Below are 16,759 nucleotides of genomic sequence, written 5' to 3' on the forward strand. Positions count from 1 at the left end.
GGATTACAGGCACGCACCACCACACCCATCTAAGTTTTATATTTTTTTAGTAGAGATGGGGTTTCACCCTGTTGGACAGGATGGTCTCGATCTCTTGACCTCGTGATCCACCCACCTCGGCCTCCCAAAGTGCTGGGATTACAGGCGTGAGCCACCGCGCCCAGCCTCAGCTCTTCTTTAATGTACATTTCAGCAGCCTTGAATTCCTGCCAGAAAATGGGGAGCAAATTTTCAAAACTTTCGTGCTATGCTTTCAGTTTAAATATAAGCTATAGTTTTAGGTTATTTCTTCGTTTATGCAAAGTAGTGTAGACTTTAAGTCTACACTACTTTGTGTAGCGTACACTACATTTAGTGTAGACTTTATGAGTGTAGACTTTAAGAAGCAGCCAGGTGACCTCTCCAATGCTTTGCTGCTTAGAAATTTATTCTGCCAGACACTCTAAATAATCTCTCTCAGGCTAAAGTTCTGTTTCTCACAGAACTCTAGAGCAGGAGCACAATGCCACAAGTCTTTTTGCTAAAGCACAGTGAGTGACCTTTACTCCAGTTACTCGTAAGTTCATCTCCATCTGAGACCACTGCAGCCCAGACTTCACTGTCCACATCATTACTTAGCATTTTGGTCACAACCATTAAACAAGTCTCTAGGAAGTTCCATACTTTCTCTCAACTTTCTGTCTTCTTCTGATCCCTTCAAACTGTTCCAACCTCTGCCCATTACCCAGTTCCAAAGTAGCTTCAGGTATCTTTACAGCAGTGCTCCACTCCTGTTACCAATTTTCTGCGTTAGTCCATTCTCACACTGCTATAAGGAACTACCTAAGACGAGGCAATTTATGAAGAAAAGAGGTTTAGTTGACTTACGATTCCACAGGCTGTATGTGAAGCATGGCTGGGAGGCCTCATGAAACTTAGAGCCATAGCAGAAGGTGAAGGAGAAGTAAGCACATCTTACCATGGCAGAGCAGGAGACAGGGGGAATGAAGAAGAAGGGCTACACACTTTTTTTTTTTTTTGTGAGACGGAGTTTCGCTCTTGTTACCCAGGCTGGAGTGCAATGGCGCGATCTCGGCTCACCGCAACCTCCGCCTCCTGGGTTCAGGCAATTCTCCTGCCTCAGCCTCCTGAGTAGCTGGGACTACAGGCACGCGCCACCATGCCCAGCTAATTTTTTGTATTAGTAGAGACGGGGTTTCACCATGTTGACCAGGATGATCTCGATCTCTTGACCTCGTGATCCACCCGCCTCGGCCTCCCAAAGTGCTGGGATTACAGGCTTGAGCCACCGCGCCCGGCCAGGGCTACACACTTTTAAACAAGCAGGTCTTTATGAGAACTCATGATCACGAGAACAGCAAGGAGGAAATCTGCCCCCATTGATCCATTTACCTCCCACCAGGTCCCTCTCCTGACCCTGGGAATTGCAATTCCATGAGATTTGGGTGGGGTCACAGAGCCAAGCCATTATTGGATTCTTTTTTGAGACAGGGTCTTACTCCATTACCCAGCCTGCAGTGCAGTGGTGCAGTCACAGCTCACTGTAGACCCAAACCCCCAGGCTTAAGAGATCCTTCTGTCTTATTCCTGACTCTCCCTCCTGAGAAGCTGGAACTAAAGGCCCGTGCCACCACACCTGGCTAATTTTTTCATTATTATTCGCAGAGATGGGTTGCCCAGGCTGGTCTTGAACTCTTAGGCTCAAGCAATCCTCCTGCCTCAGCCTTCCAAAGTGGTGAAATTACAGGTGTGAGCCACTTTGCCCATCCAAACATCTTGCTCAAACTGGATCCTACAATGACAGAGAAAAGCCCAAGGTCAGAGGGCTCAAGGGATCATGATTTTCACTGTGTCAAGCCAAGTCTGTGGTGCACTTTTCTGTACTGGGTTATACTCAAACACAACCCTCTGGAGAACACAAGTCAGCCTGGTCGCCTTTCGTCCATCACCTCACCCTGGGACACAGCACAACCCCAACCTGACTTCAGATGGTTCAACAAGGGTCCCTGCTTGTCCTACCTGCCCATGCACCTCTCACCATGAGATCATCATCTCCAAATGAGTGTGTGTGGAGGGGGCTTTGTCTAAATGCTCTTTCAGAGCTACTCTTCCCTTCTCCCCTCCCTGCCTCCATTACCTACCTACTCATTCCTCTCTCAGGACTGGCTGCCCTGTGAGAGGCATCAGGATGGGCCCTGTGACATAGCTAACAGAGGCCCACCCCGATTGGCTGCCTCATAGGAGAGAGCAAGTGCCATGGAGGCCACAGCTGACGCCAGACACCAGAAAAGACACATGTGGAAGGAGGGATGGCTGCCTGAAGCCTCTCACCAGCTGGGCTGAGAATCTAGACCTCAGAAAACCAGTACCATGGAGACACCAGGTCACACACACATCAATCTTGATCCTGCCAATAAAATGGGCCTGGCTCACTCCAGTCCTGGACTGACTCATCACTAATCTTCACTATCGGGGCATCTGTCCATACTCCCAGCAGAGGAATTTCCTAGAGGCAAAATCCCAAGGGGATTCACTCACAGGGCTTCAAGGATGTGTCATCCACCTTGACTAGTTTCACTTGGCCAGTACTGCACTGCCTCGGAAGGGCCACTCCAAAGTCATCCCAAATTTGTCTATGGCTTCCTGTTCCCCATTCTCTGGGACCCACTCTGTCCTCCACACTGATACCCCCTTATAACCCAGGTCCCAGAGAAGGAAGTTATTCTCATGCCCTGGGCTTTGGGATGCTGATTCCAGAGAAGCCACTGCCCAGTGCCCCTCCATCCACACTTACAGCCTACCTGTTGACTGATCCAGTCCCTAATACTAAAGGAGGTCCAGAGAAACCCCATATTAACCTCTTTATGGCTTCTCTTTTTAATTTATTACCAAATCATTATGCTAAGAAATATTTGTAACAGAGAACAAATACCATACAAAATTCCAGTCCCCAAAGGAAACCACATTTTATTTCTCCATCATCCCCTTTCAGTCTACATCCATATGTGCACATATCTTGTATATGGCTATAATAATAGTAAATCTTCTATTTTATGCCTCTTTCTGCCATATTATAAACATTTTCAACATGGCAATAAAACCTTTACAATGGTTCACAGTGGCTGAATTGGACCATCCTAATGAGCCACCATGGTGGTAGTGGTGGGGTGATAACATAAACGTAACAACTCAGTATTTTTGTTTCAGCAACTAAAGCAACAAACCACATCTCTTGGAAGCAGCCCTTTCCATCTTAGCACAAGCTTGTTTCAGTCTTTTTTTTTTTCCTTTTGGATGGAGTTTCACTCTGTCACCCAGGCTGGAGTGCAGTGGCGGGATCTTGGCTCACAGCAACCTCTGCCTCCCAGGTTCAAGCAATTCTCCCGCTCAGCCTCCTGAGTAGCTCGGATTACAGGCACATGCCACCATGTCTGGCAAATTTTTGTATTTTTTGTAGAGATGGGGTTTCACCATGCTGGCAAGGCTGGTCTTGAACTCCTGACCTCATGATCCAGCTGCCTCGGCCTCCCAAAGTGTTGGGATAGTCATGAGCCACCAAACCCGGCCTGCTTGTTTCAGTCACAGGAAGAACGACTTCATTGTTCATTCACAGGTAATTTATTCATCTAGATGCCTCCTGCAACAAGTCCTCAGCATTCTTGTAGAGTATAACGCAGAAATACATTGAAACAGCAAAGTTTCAAACATTCTGTGGTGATGTGCACTGCAGCACCGTGTGGACTCTAATTGTACACCTTTGTTGATACAGAAAACACTGTAAGAGACGCTGCCAACAGCCTCTCTTCCTGATTACATTTAAAAAGCTTGACTCAGTTGCTTGAATCTGGGAGGTGGAGGTTGCAGTGAGCCAAGATCACACCACCGCACTCCACCCTGGCAACAGAGCAAGACTCCGTCTCAAAAAAACCAAAACCAAACAAACAAATAGCTGAATCAGGCCAGGCGCGGGGGCTCACATCTGTAATCCCAGCACTTTGGGAGACCAAGGCAGGCAGATCATAAGGTCAGGAGTTCAAGACCAGCCTGGTCAACATAGTGAAACTCCATCTCTACTAAAAATACAAAAACTTAGCTGGGCGTGGTGGCACACACCTGTAATCTTAGCTAGCCAGGAGGCTGAGGCAGGAGAACTGCTTGAACCCGGGAGGGGAGGTTGCAGTGAGTGGAGACTGCCCCACTACACTCCAGCCTGGGCAACAGCTCGAGACTCCATCTCAAAAAAAAAAAAAAAAAAAGTTGATTCATTGAGTCTGCTTATGTACAATAAGGTGGAAACTCCCTACTACAGGGCTCCTCATATCAATCACATTCTGAATGCATTCACAGGCTCTCTCTAGCTACGCATTCTGATGTGGAGGTGAGTGAATACCCTAGGTTAGTGTCACATTCATGGTTTGCACGTTTCATTCCAGTGTACGTGCTGTCATCTCTGGTACAGACTGAATCATCCCCAGTAACTATTCTGCATTTACTAACATCCTAAGTTGTCTCCCAAGTTCCCCAACGAGCAGACTTCACACTGTGGCTCAGCAATGTCTCACATTCATCAATTCACTGAATAGCTTAAAGGATTCTTTTCTACTGACCAGAGAGGAGTCACATCTAAGACACGCCTCCTAAACACAGGTGTGAGAACAAACTGGAAGAATCATGTGGCCCCCAATCATTATGTTTCCATGGGTTGCTCTCCCAGGTGTGCTCGTTGATGTCGGACAAGGGAGGAGCTCTTCTGGAACGTTTTTCCACACTGAGGACACTGGCTGGGACCCTCTCTGCTATGCAGTCTCTGATGCACTGCCAGGTGAGAGTTCTGCTTGAAGGACTTCCCACATTCTGGACACTGATATGGGGTCTCCTTAGTGTGGATTCTCTGGTGCTTGGTCAGACAGGAGCTGTCCCTGAAGGCTTTGCCACACTGATTACACTCATAAGGCTTCTCACCAGTATGAGTCCTCTGGTGCCTGATGAGGCCAGCAATGTTCCTGAAAAGTTTCTGACACTGGTTGCAGCCATAGGGCTTCTCGCCAGTATGAATCCTCTGGTGCCTGATCAGGTACGCACTCTCAATGAAAGTCTTCCCACATTCTTTACATTCATAGGGTTTCTCCCCAGAATGGATCTTCTGATGCACAATGAGATGAGAGTTTCTGTTGAAGGATTTTCCACACTCTGCACACTCAAAGGGCTTTTCTCCAGTGTGAGTCCTTTCATGCTGGGTGAGGTACGAGCCGTCCCGGAAAGCCTTTCCACATTTGCTACACTCATAGGGCTTCTCACCGGTGTGGATTCGGAGATGCACTGTAAGGTGGGAGATGTCAGTGAAGGGTTTCCCACACTCGTTACATCTATATGGTTTTTCCCCTGTATGAGTTCTTTGGTGCAAAATTAGGGATGAATTTCGGTTGAAGGTTTTTCCACATTCTAGGCATTCATAAGGTTTCTCGCCTGTGTGAATTCTCTGGTGCTGTGTCAGAGCTGACCCATCACTGAAAGCTTTCCCACATTTACTGCATTTATAGGGCTTTTCTCCTGTGTGGATCCTCTGATGTACAATCAGGTTGTAGTTCTTGGAGAAGGACTTTCCACACTCATTACAAGTGTAAGGCTTCTCTCCGGTATGAGTCCGGTGATGCAAAACAAGAGAAGAGTTCCGTTTGAAGCATTTGCCACATTCAGTACATTTATATTGTTTCTCTCCTGGGAGATTCCTCCGGTTTTCATTATGTGATGAGCTCAGGGTAAAGATGTCCTCAAAATCCTTACCTTCATACAGTTTCTTGCCTCTTTTCATTATTTTTTGATGACTAAGAGCAGTAAAATGATTAAAAGACTTAACACTTTCAGGGTATTTGTAGGGTTTCTCTCTCACTGGATTTCTTCCATGAATAACTTCCATGGAATGGTTGAAGGCTTTTCCACAGGCATCACTGTCACCAGTTCTCTTAGCTGCATAACTTTTGGGACAGCTGTGTAAGGCGGAGTCACAATCCAGACCACTAACATTTGAGTCATGTGCATGGAAACCATTTGTTGCAAGAACTCTCTGAGATGGTGGAAGGTCTGAGCTTGCAATCAAATGCTCCCCAAAACTAGGGTATTCACAAATTGTTTCCTGAGGCCCTGGTTTCTGCAGAGTTAAAGCTGATTGCCTCAAGTGTCCCTCCTGGTTCTCACAGTCCCAACCACCACCTAAAATGGACAAACAGGGAGCCTCCTTTGTGAATCCTTCCATTTCTATACCACAGGGTATTTCTCTTTCAGAAATATTCCGAGTTGTCATTTTCAATCTCATATCCCAAACTGCAAAGAGAGGAAAAACGTAGACTTAGGCATATGAAGCTATGTCGATATGAGAAGCAGACAATGATGATGGGCTAGGTGTGAAGATGTGGATTTTTTTACTTGCTTTCTTTTTTAAACTCAAATTTATACAAGGAAGAGGAGAAACGACAGCCAGGGAATAGAACCAAAAACAGATCCAAAAAGACCCACGTAGCATTTTCATTTTCCTAGAGCGCAGGCAGAAGGAATGGTCCTGGGGATAAATAATCACCAAAAGGATTAGTTTGAGATGTGCAAGACCAGAGCCCAAGCATCCCTGCTCACCCTAGAATTCTGTCACAGACACTGCCTTGTTCTCCCCATCACGCACTGCCCATCAATACACATTTCCACAGCTTTGACTTCACAACAAGCTAATAACAGCACTAAAGGAGCAATTCTTACCCAGCTCTGTGGTCAAAGTTCTGCGTTCATGGATGGGACAAAGCATAGGCCTGGAGACCTAAAAGTTCTGGATCTAAGTCTTAGAACAGTCAATGACCTGGCTGGGTGCAGTGGCTCACGCCTGTAATCCCAGCACTTTGGGAGGCTGAGGCAGGTGGATCATTTGAGGTCAGGAGTTCGAGACCAGCTTGACCAACACAGTGAAACCCCGTCTCTACTAAAAATACAAAAAAATTAGCTGGGCGTAGTGGCACATGCTTGTAGTCCCAGATACTAGGGAGGCTAAGGCAGGAGAATCGCTTGGACCCAGTAAGTGGAGGTTGTGGTGAGCTGAGATCACACTACTGCACTCCACCCTGGGAGACAGAGTGAGACTCCATCTCAAAAAAACAAAACAAAACAAAAACTGTATGACTGCCCTGCAAGGTTTTTATGAAAACTGGATCATGTTTGAGGCAGTCTCCAAGGCTAGGGGATGAAGGGCATTCTGTAAATGCTGAATGTGTCTTCATCCATATCAATCTCCCCATCACCATCCTTGTCCACTCAGACTTCACAATATTAAGACAACCAGTTGTCCATTCAGTTATTCTTCATTCCTTTAGTGAGACAGGATCTTGCTCTGTCATCCAGGCTAAAGTGCAGTGGCGTGATCTTGGCTCACTGAAGCCTCAACCTCACAAATTTGAGCAATTATCCCACCTCAGCCTCCCAAAATGCTGCAAATACAGGCATGAGACACTGTGCCAAGCTTTCGTTGTTTTTTTTTTTTTGTGACGGAGTCTTGCACTGTCGCCCAGGCTGTAGTGCAGTGGCATGATCTCAGCTCACTGCAATCTCCATTTCCTGGATTCAAGCAATTCTCCTGCCTCAGCCTCCTGAGTAGCTGGGACTACAGGTGTGCACCACCATGCCCAGATAATTTTTTTGTATTTTTAGAAGAGACGGGGTTTCATCATGTTGGCTAGGATGGTTCTGATCTTCTGACCTCGTGATCTGCCCACCTCGGCCTCCCAAAGTGGTGATATTGCAGGCGTGAGCCACTGTATGCAGCCTACTATTTTTTAAAGTAAAATGAAAATAGACCCTTGCCTCAGAATACATACATACGTATATGTGTATAGTCTAGGCAATTTAAATATATATGCACGTATGTATGTGTATTCAAATTTGAGATAGAAACAGGCCACAACAAAAAGTCAAAGTTTAAACTATGTGGTATGCCTTCATGAGTGTGGCAGGCTTTGATAAGCAAAGCTTAACCAAAAAAAAACATATGGTCAAGCACTGGCGGGGGGTCACGCCTGCAATCCCAGCACTCTGGGAGACTGAGACTTCAGTGAGCTGTAATTGTGCCAACTGCATTCCAATTGGGCAAAAGAGGCTGTGTCTTCAAAAGTCTGATATCAACATTCAAACTTTCTATCCAGTAAAAGACACAGTAAGAGGCAAAAGCAAGCGGCAGATGGAGAGAAAATAAGACATAAAAGAGACAAAGGATTACTGCCCAAGAGCCATAGAGGGTTCTTACAGAACAGCACAAAAAAGAAAGAGGAAAATGAGCAAAGTAATCAAAGATGCATTGCGTGAAGGGAAAACAAATATCCTGAAGACATAAAGATTTTTCTCCTTCTGTCATTCAGGAAATTCCAACTGTGACTGTAAGAACACAAAACATGCACATTTCATATGAGTACAAATAAAATGAAGTATGATAATATAAAGCTTTGGGATGTCATGTGGTAAGAGGGCTTGTAAAGTGGTCTGTGTGCTTGGCAGGGTAGCTTAGTGGCAGCCGTGAAAACATAAATTCAGGCTGGGCGCAGTGGCTGACGCCTGTAATCCCAACGTTGTGGAAGGTTGAGGCAAATGAATCACCTGAGTACAGGGGTTTGAGACCAGCCTGGACAACATGATGAAACCCCGTCTCTACTAAAAATACAAAAATTAGCCAGGCGTGGTGGTGTGCGCCTGTAATTCCAGCTATTTGGGAGGCTGAGGCAGAAGAATCACCTGAACCCAGAAGGTGGAGGGTGCAGTGAGCTGAGATTGTGCCACTGCACTCCAGCCTGGGCAACAGAGTGAGACTCCGTCTCAAAACAAAAACATAAATTAGGTATATTCTACCACCAAGCAGTTCCAGTGGTAGGTATATGAGATTCAGAAACCTGGATAAATGAAAATCAATTCGTACCTACAGAGATGGTCTCAAAGGCCAGCAGGGATAAAACAAACCACTAGTAAAGGACGAAAATGATCACAACAGATCTCTTAGCAGAAAAACTGGAAACCCAAAGGTAATAGAAGGTTACTTTCAAAGCGCTGAAGGAAAAGTCTATGAGTCACACTACTGTTCAAGAGTAAGGGTGAGATCAAGAAAGTTTCAGAGGCTGGGTGTGGTAGCTCATGCCTGTAATCTCAACACTTTGGGAGGCCAAGGTGGATACATCACTTGAGCCCAAGAGTCTGAGACCAGCCTGGACAACATGGTGAAACCCCATCTCTACAAAAAATACAAAAATTAGCAGGGTGTGATAGCATGCACCTGTCAGTCTCAGCTGCTTGGAAGGCTGAGGTGGGAGAATCGCTTGAGCTCTGGGGGTTGAGGATGCAGTGTGCTATGATTCACTCCAGTCTTGATGACAGAATGAGACTCTGTCTCAAAAAGAAAAAAGAAATCAGAAAAGCAAAAGCAGAGTTCATTTTCAAGGATACTAGCAGTAAGAATTAGAAAAGGTTGTTCTTCAGAAAAAAAACCAACAAGGAAAAAAGGAAAAAAAGGAATTTATGAATATGATGAATGTAGGCTGGGTGTGGTGACTGACACCTGTAATCCCAGTACTTTGGGAAGTCAAGGTGGGAGGATCACTTGAGCCCAGGCTTATGAGATTAGTCTGGGCAACATAGTGAGATGCCATCTCTTAAAAAAAAAAAAAGGTGGGGGGGAATTAATCTAATCCAATGTTGACCATATGAAATGCAGAAATGACAACGACTTGGAATTAATGGGATGGACTAATATACTGGACAACAGTGGCCAATGACGTGGGAATGAGGCAACAAAATCAAATGTTCTGAAGTCCTCAGGTTTTTCATGATTCATGTTACACTTGCTCAAGTCAGAAATAAAAGAACAAATGTAGTATTAAACTTCCAAGTCACAAAGCAGTGGTTTTTAACCAGGGATGTTTCTACTTTGAGAAAATACTTGGCAATGTCTGGAGATGATTTGGGTTGTCAGTCTGACTAGGGGGCAGATGTTCCTAGGTGCCAGGGATGCTGCTAAATATCCTATAGTGTACAGGATGGCTAGCCACAACACAAAATGGTCCAGCCCCAAATGTCCATAGTACTGAGCAACACTGAAAAACCTTGTAGAGACAGGTCAGAATTAAACCACCAAAAAAACCCCCAATCAATCCAGAAAGCTCATAAAGGGGGAAAAAAACGGCACAAAAAGGACAGGCTAAATAGAAAGTATAAGGTAAGGCATCACCAATTACAATAACTATAAATGGCCTTGATGGGTCAGATAAAGACTGCCTCAGACCGTATTAAAAAACGTGTTTGTAACAGATATCTCTAAAGCAAAAGGACATAAAAGCCAAAAACAAAAGGATGGGACAGGTGAATGCCAACCAAAAAGCGTTTGTGGCTCTTTATAAACGAAAGTAAAATTTCAAGTAAGGATCACAAGGCAATATAACAGTGACAGGATGCCTCAAAACACAGAGCAAAGCCAGCCAGGTTTGTTAGAAGAAATCAGCAAATCTAACATAGTGGGAAATTTTGATTATCTGTTTTTTGAGTTTTCCTTTCCTGATCAAACAGCTCAGATTATGCTTAAATTTTAAAAAAGGTTTTAATGTAATTATTGAATTTTTGTGATGGAGTATCAATATGTTGCCCAGGCTGACCTCAAATTCCAGACCACAAGTCATCTTCCTGCTTCAGCTTCATGAGTAGCTGGGACTAAAGGCACATGCCCCTGCAACCAGCCATAATGTGAGGTTTTATTTATTTATTTTTTTTGTGACAGAATCTCACTTTTGTCGCCCAGGCTATAACGCAGTGGTGTGATCTCGGCTTATTGTAACCTCCATCTCCCGGCTTCAAGTGATTCTTATGCCTTAGCCTCCTGAGTAGCTGGGATTACAGGCACCCACCAACACACACCTGGCTAATTTTTGTAATTTTAGTAGAGACGAGGTTTCATCATATTGGCTGGGCTGGTCTCAAACTCCTGAGTTCAGGTGATCTGCCCACCTCGGCCTCCCAAAGTACTGAGATTACAGGTCTGAGCCACTGCACCCAGCCAGTGGGAGGTTTTTTTTTTTGAGACAGAATTTTTTGCTCTTGTTGCCTAGGCTGGAGTGCAATGGTTGTAATCTTGACTCACAGCAACCTCTGCCTTCTGGGTTCAAGCAATTCTTCTGCCTTGGTCTCCTAAGTAGCTAGGATTACTGGCACCTGCCACTATGGCTTTTTTTTTTTTTTTTTTTTTTTTTTGTATTTTCAGTAGAGATGGGGTTTCAACATGTTGGTCAGGCTAGTCTTGAGCTTCTGACCTCAGATGATCCACCCACCTCAGCCTCTCAAAATGCTGGGATTACAGGCATGAGTCGCTGCGCCGGGCAGTGGGAGGTTTTAATGAACCTCTTTTAGAAATGAAAATTCAGGTTGGGCACGGTGGCTCATGCCTGTAATCCCAGTACTTTGGGAGGCCGAGGCAGGTGAATCACCTGAGATCAGGAGTTTGAGACTAGCCTGGCCAACATGGTGAAACCTTGTCTCTACTAAAAATACAAAAGTTAGCTGGGCATAGTGGCACACACCTGTAATCCCAGGTACTTGGGAGGCTGAAACAGGAGAATCTCTTGAACCCAGAAGGCGGAGGTTGCAGTGAGCCGAGATGTTGCCACTGCACTCAAGCCTGAGTGACAGAGTGAAACTCCTGTCACACACACACAGACACAAAAAATGAAAATTCAGAAAAACTGAAAGAGTTATACAGGACAGAATGCAATTAGCCAATCTGATCACACAGCTGGATGAAAATCTATGGACCAATTACAATAAAATGCTTTCAAGCACAAGTGGAACATTTGCTAACACTGACCAGGTCAAAGAAAAAGTTCAACAAAGTCCAGACCACAGCCTCTTGACTACAAGGTGGCAAGTTAATAGCTGGAACAGAAAGAAAACCAAACACAAGAAAACAATGAGTAAAGCAAACCCTATTTATTTGGCAAAATGAAAACTTGTTTCTCAGTAATTGACAGATCAAAGAGAAAACTTGACAGAAATTAGAAGACACCTAGAACAGTCCTGGTGCGGTGGCTCACGCCTGTAATCCCAGCACTTCTGGAGACAGAGGCAGGCGGATCGCGAGGTCAGGAGTTCAAGACCAGCCTGGCCAATATGGTGAAGTCCCATCTCTACTAAAAATACAAAAATTAGCCAGGCATGGTGGCGCATGCCTGTAGTCCAGCTACTCGGGAGGCTGAGGCAGGAGAATCACTTGAACCTGAGAAGCAGAGGCTGGAGTGAGCTGAGATCCCACCACTGACTCCAGCCTGGCAACAGAGCGAGACTCTGTCTCAAAATAAATAAATTAATAAACAAACAAACAAACAAACACCTAGAACTACACAATGATGAAAACAGCACATTTCAGAACATGTGGCAAATGAGAATGCAGCTAACAGTTCCCAGACTGAAAATCCTGGCCTTTAATGGCTATATTTTAAAAAGAAAACTAGGTCAGGCATGTTGGCTCACACCTGTATTCCCAGTACTTTGAGAGGCCAAGGCAGGAAGATCACTTGAGACCAGGAGTTTGAAATCAGCCTGATTATCATAGTAAGACTGTCTCTATTAAGGAAAAAAAAAAAAAAGTTGGCTGGGTGTGGTGGTGTCATGCGCCTTTAGTCTCAGGTACTTGGGAAACTAAGGCAGACGTATCACTTGAGCTCAGAAGTTCAGTAGTTCAAGGCTTCACAGAGTGAGACTGTCTCCAAAAAAAAGAAAAAGAAAGGAAAAAAAAAGGATTGAAGATGAAGTTCCTGTGGGTCTTGAAGCTGCAGATAGCAGGAAGTCAACAGCCATGATGGTCTCCAAGTCTGCCTACAGATTTTCTGTAAGTCATCACTGATGGGTTGTATATACCATTGAAATGAATGGCAGTAACACATTCTGGGATAAAGCATGGTGTCCCCAGAATGGTCTTATTGGCTTCACTGTATGACTGATGACCCTCCAACAATAAACAACCTACTATTTGTAAACTCATTGGACAAACCACAAACTCAAAGTGAGAGACACTCCAGAACAATATGTACCTTACTCCACCACTACAAAGAAGATTCAGGAGTAAGCCCCACCTTCAACACCTTGTAATTACAGAAAACAAAAAACAGTTTAAACATGTAAAATATGGGACTTTTTATGTATTTGTACTTTTAGGGCTCACCATTAGCTTGATTATAACTGACTTAAAAAAAAAAAAAGAAGACTATAGACTAGTGACCTCACTGTTCAATTTATAACTTACAGGAAAAAGCTATGGAGTAAACCAGTGGGAGGTGGACGGAAAGTGTTAATAAAAATCACATCAGAGGCCAGGCATGGTGGCTCACAAATGTAATCCCAGCACTTTGGGAGGATGAGATGGAATGGATCACCTGAGGTCAGGAGATCGAGACCAGCCTGACCAAGGTGAAACCCTGTCTCTATAAAAATACAAAAATTAGCCGGCGTGGTGGTGCGTGCCTGTAGTCCCAGCTACTTGGGAGGCTGAGACAGGAGAAGTGCTTGAACCCAAGAGCTGGAGGTTGCAGTGAGCCGAGATTGTGCCACTGCACTCCAGCCTGGGCAATGGAGCAAGACTTTGTTAAAAAAAAAATCACAGCAGAAATTATGGAAACTAAAAACAAGAAAACAGTTGAGAAAATAAAACCAAGTCTGTAATTTGAAAAGACTAATGAAAAGGACCATTAAAAAAGAGCAAGAAGAAGGCCAGGCATGGTAGCTCACTGCTGTAACCCTAACACTTTGGGAGGCTGAGGCAGGTGGACTTCTTGAGGTCAGGAGTTTCAGACCACCCTGGGCAACACAGTGAGACCCTATCTCTACAAAAAATACAAAAAAAAGATAGCCAAGATAGCCAGGCATGCAGGTATGCGCCTGTGCTCCCAGGTACTTGGGAAGCTGAGGTGGGAGGATCACTAGAGCCTGGAGGTCAGAGGTTACAGTGAACAGAGATAGCACCACTTCACTCCAGCCTAGGTGACAGAGCAACACCCAGTCTCAATCAATCAATCAATAAAAATTTTTAAACAGCAAAAATGAACACATAGAGATATTAATTGTCAGACAGGGATTTAACTAACAATGGAAGGTTACCAAACTGGCAAAGTTGGGTTTATCCTAGGAATGTAGGAATAGGAAACATTGGAACATCCATTGATACAATTCCCCATATTATCAGATTAAAGTAGAAGATGTTCCCCTTACACCTTATCTCAATACATTCAGAAAGTAATATAGGAAAATCTCATTGAGACTCATGATCAAAATATTCTCAGATTCAAGTAATAGAGCCTTTATCTCAACAAATTCAAAAAGTACTTTAAGGAAAGCTCAGCCTAATGGAAATTCTTAACAATTAGGGACATAGGGAATTAAGGTGAACATCACACCTTAAACATCAGAAAAAAGAAAACATCAGAATCATTCACTTACAAGCCAAGGCCAAGACCTTAGACACTTGCTATGTGCACAGCATTCAGCAGTGATGTGGAAGGGCCAGACAGTTAGGAGGACCACACCCCCGACTGTCAGCCCTGGATGCTGCAAGGACCTCTCCTGTGGAAAGGGATCCTGAAGCCGCCCTGCCGCATGACATTTTTCCTGTTCTGAACCTTGTAGATAGACTAGGGCCTGGCATGGTCTGTGGCCATCCTGTGAAAACAAGAAACCTGGCTGGGCGCAATGGCTCACGCCTGTAATCCCAGCACTTTGGGAGGCCGAGGCGGGTGGATCACGAGGTCAGGGGTTCAAGACCAGCCTGATCAAGATGGTGAAACTCCGTCTCTACTAAAAATACAAAAAGTTAGCTGGGCATGGTGGCGCGTGCCTGTAATCCCAGCTCCTCGGGAGGCTGAGGCAGGAGAATATACAAAAATTACCTGGGCATGGTGGTCCACGTCTGTAATCCCAGCTACCTGGGAGGCTGAGGAACGAGAATTGCTTGAACCCAGGAGGCGGAGTTTGCCGTGAGCTGAGATCACGCCACTACATTCCAGACTAGGCCACAGAGCAAGACTGTGTCTGAAAATTTAAAAAAAAGAAAAGAAAAGAAAAAAGATGAGATAAATCAGACATAACGTGATATCATTTCTGGAAATTTTGCAGACACACAAAATACTCTCTTAGAAGTAAAAATATAACGATACCTTGGCAAGACACCAACCAAGGCTGTGATTATGTCTGTCTTGGTGGTAGGGAGGCTAACTTGCCTTAAGGAACAAAAGGAATGTCCATTTCATCTATAATAGAGACGTCCTTTGTTGAAATAGACTTAAATACCAAGAACCAGGCACGGTGGCTCACGCCTGTAATTCCAGCACTTTGGAAGGCCGAGGCAGGTGGATCACCCGAGGCTGACCAACAAGGAGAAACCTCATCTCTACTAAAAAATACAAAATTAGCCGGGTGTGGTGGCACATGCCTATAATCCCAACTACTCGGGAGGCTGAGGGAGGAAAATCGCTTGAACTCGGGAGGCAGAGGTTGCAGTGAGCCGAGATCATGCCAATGCACTGCAGCCTGGGCAACAAGAGCGAAACTCTGTTAAAAACAACAACTATGTTACCATTACTAAATCTTCTAAGAAAAACAACAACAAGAAAGTGAAATCACACTCCATCAAATGGGAGAAAACATTTATATATGTATATTTAGAATACAGAAAACTCTTACAATCCAATAATAAAAAGACAAAAACCCAATTTTTAGAAACAGACAAAGGATCCTGTCTTAGTTTGGGCTGCTACAACAAATAGACTGGATGGCTTAAACAATAGGAATCTATTTCTCACAGTCCTGGAGGCTAGAAAGTCCAAAATCAGCGTGTCGGCATGATCAGTTCTGGTAAAGGTCCTCTTCCTGGTTTGCACATGGCCACCTTCTCAGTGTGCCTTCACAGGGCAGAGAGCAGGAAGCAGGAGCTCCTGAGACCTCTCCTATCCCCTCTTATAACAGCACTAATTTCATTTAAAAAGGTTCTACCCTCGTGACGTAATTACCTCCCACAGGCCCCAACTCCAAATACCATCACATTGGGGATAAGGCATCAACATATGAATTTTGAGGGGACACTACATTCATTCCATAGGAGTTCTTAATAGATATTTCTCCAAAGACCACGTACAAATGGTCAATGAACACGTGAACTGATGATCAACATCATTAGGTATCAGGGAAATGCTGATAGAAACCACAGTGAGATGCCACTTTACACCCTTTAAAAACAAACAAAATGGAAAAACTGGAACCCTCATTCATGCTGCTGCAAATGTAAAAGAGGGCAGCTACTTTGGGAAACAGTCTGAGGATTTGCAAAAAGGAAAATACGAGTTACCATGTGATCCAGCTATTCCGCTTGCTATGGTATGTCTGTCCGCACCAAATCTCACGCTGACGTTTAATCCTCACTGTGGTGGTGCTGGGACACGCAGCCTACTGGGAGGTGTTTGGGCCATGGAGGTGGAACCCTCATGAATGGCTTGGTGCTGTTCTCACAGTACTGGGTTCTCGCCCTCATGAGACTGGATTGGTTGTGTAGGGGAGGGGAATGAATTAGTGGCCCCGAGAATAGGTTGTTATGAGGCCAGGACAGCCCTTGGCTTTGGCTCCCCTTGGTATATGCCCACTTCTCCTCTGTCCTTCTCCGCCATATTTTGATGTAATACAAAAGCCCTCACCAGAAATCATGCAGAGCCATGAGCTA

At 44.7% G+C, this 16,759-nt stretch overlaps 2 protein-coding genes across 11 annotated transcripts in view; both read right to left on the reverse strand.

Moving 5' to 3' along the window:
• The window catches only part of ZSCAN18 (zinc finger and SCAN domain containing 18), a 67,237-nt gene extending 52,213 nt beyond the window's left edge, over positions 1 to 15,024 (reverse strand). For 4 of the 5 annotated variants that reach the window (XM_064367416.1, XM_012473191.3, XM_012473194.3 and 1 more), the window contains exon 1: positions 14,937 to 15,020. The gene's annotated coding sequence lies outside the window, so the exon portion shown is untranslated. Of the gene's footprint in view, positions 1 to 14,936 lie in introns of all 5 variants that reach the window. The other variant, XM_064367417.1, reaches the window with a different exon arrangement.
• On the reverse strand, positions 2,942 to 15,018 carry ZNF329 (zinc finger protein 329). 6 transcript variants are annotated; one of them, XM_012473201.3, is made up of 3 exons: positions 14,937 to 14,992; positions 14,491 to 14,709; positions 2,942 to 6,321 (listed from the first exon to the last, which is right to left on the reverse strand). In XM_012473201.3, exon 3 carries the CDS (start codon positions 6,311 to 6,313, stop codon positions 4,688 to 4,690), a length of 1,626 nt encoding a protein of 541 aa, XP_012328624.1. In that variant the 5' UTR covers positions 6,314 to 6,321; positions 14,491 to 14,709; positions 14,937 to 14,992; the 3' UTR covers positions 2,942 to 4,687. The 6 variants fall into 6 exon arrangements, with proteins under 6 accessions (XP_012328624.1, XP_012328623.1, XP_064223484.1 ...); XM_012473200.3 differs by lacking the exon at positions 14,491 to 14,709 and having other exon boundaries at positions 14,937 to 15,018; XM_064367414.1 differs by lacking the exon at positions 14,491 to 14,709 and having other exon boundaries at positions 2,942 to 6,556; positions 14,937 to 15,016.
• Positions 15,025 to 16,759: the final 1,735 nt, after the last annotated feature.

This window comes from Aotus nancymaae, unplaced genomic scaffold (assembly GCF_030222135.1).
Source record: "Aotus nancymaae isolate 86718 unplaced genomic scaffold, 86718_ANA_hifiasm-v0.15.2.pri h1tg000069l, whole genome shotgun sequence".
Taxonomy (NCBI): Eukaryota; Metazoa; Chordata; class Mammalia; order Primates; family Aotidae; genus Aotus; species Aotus nancymaae.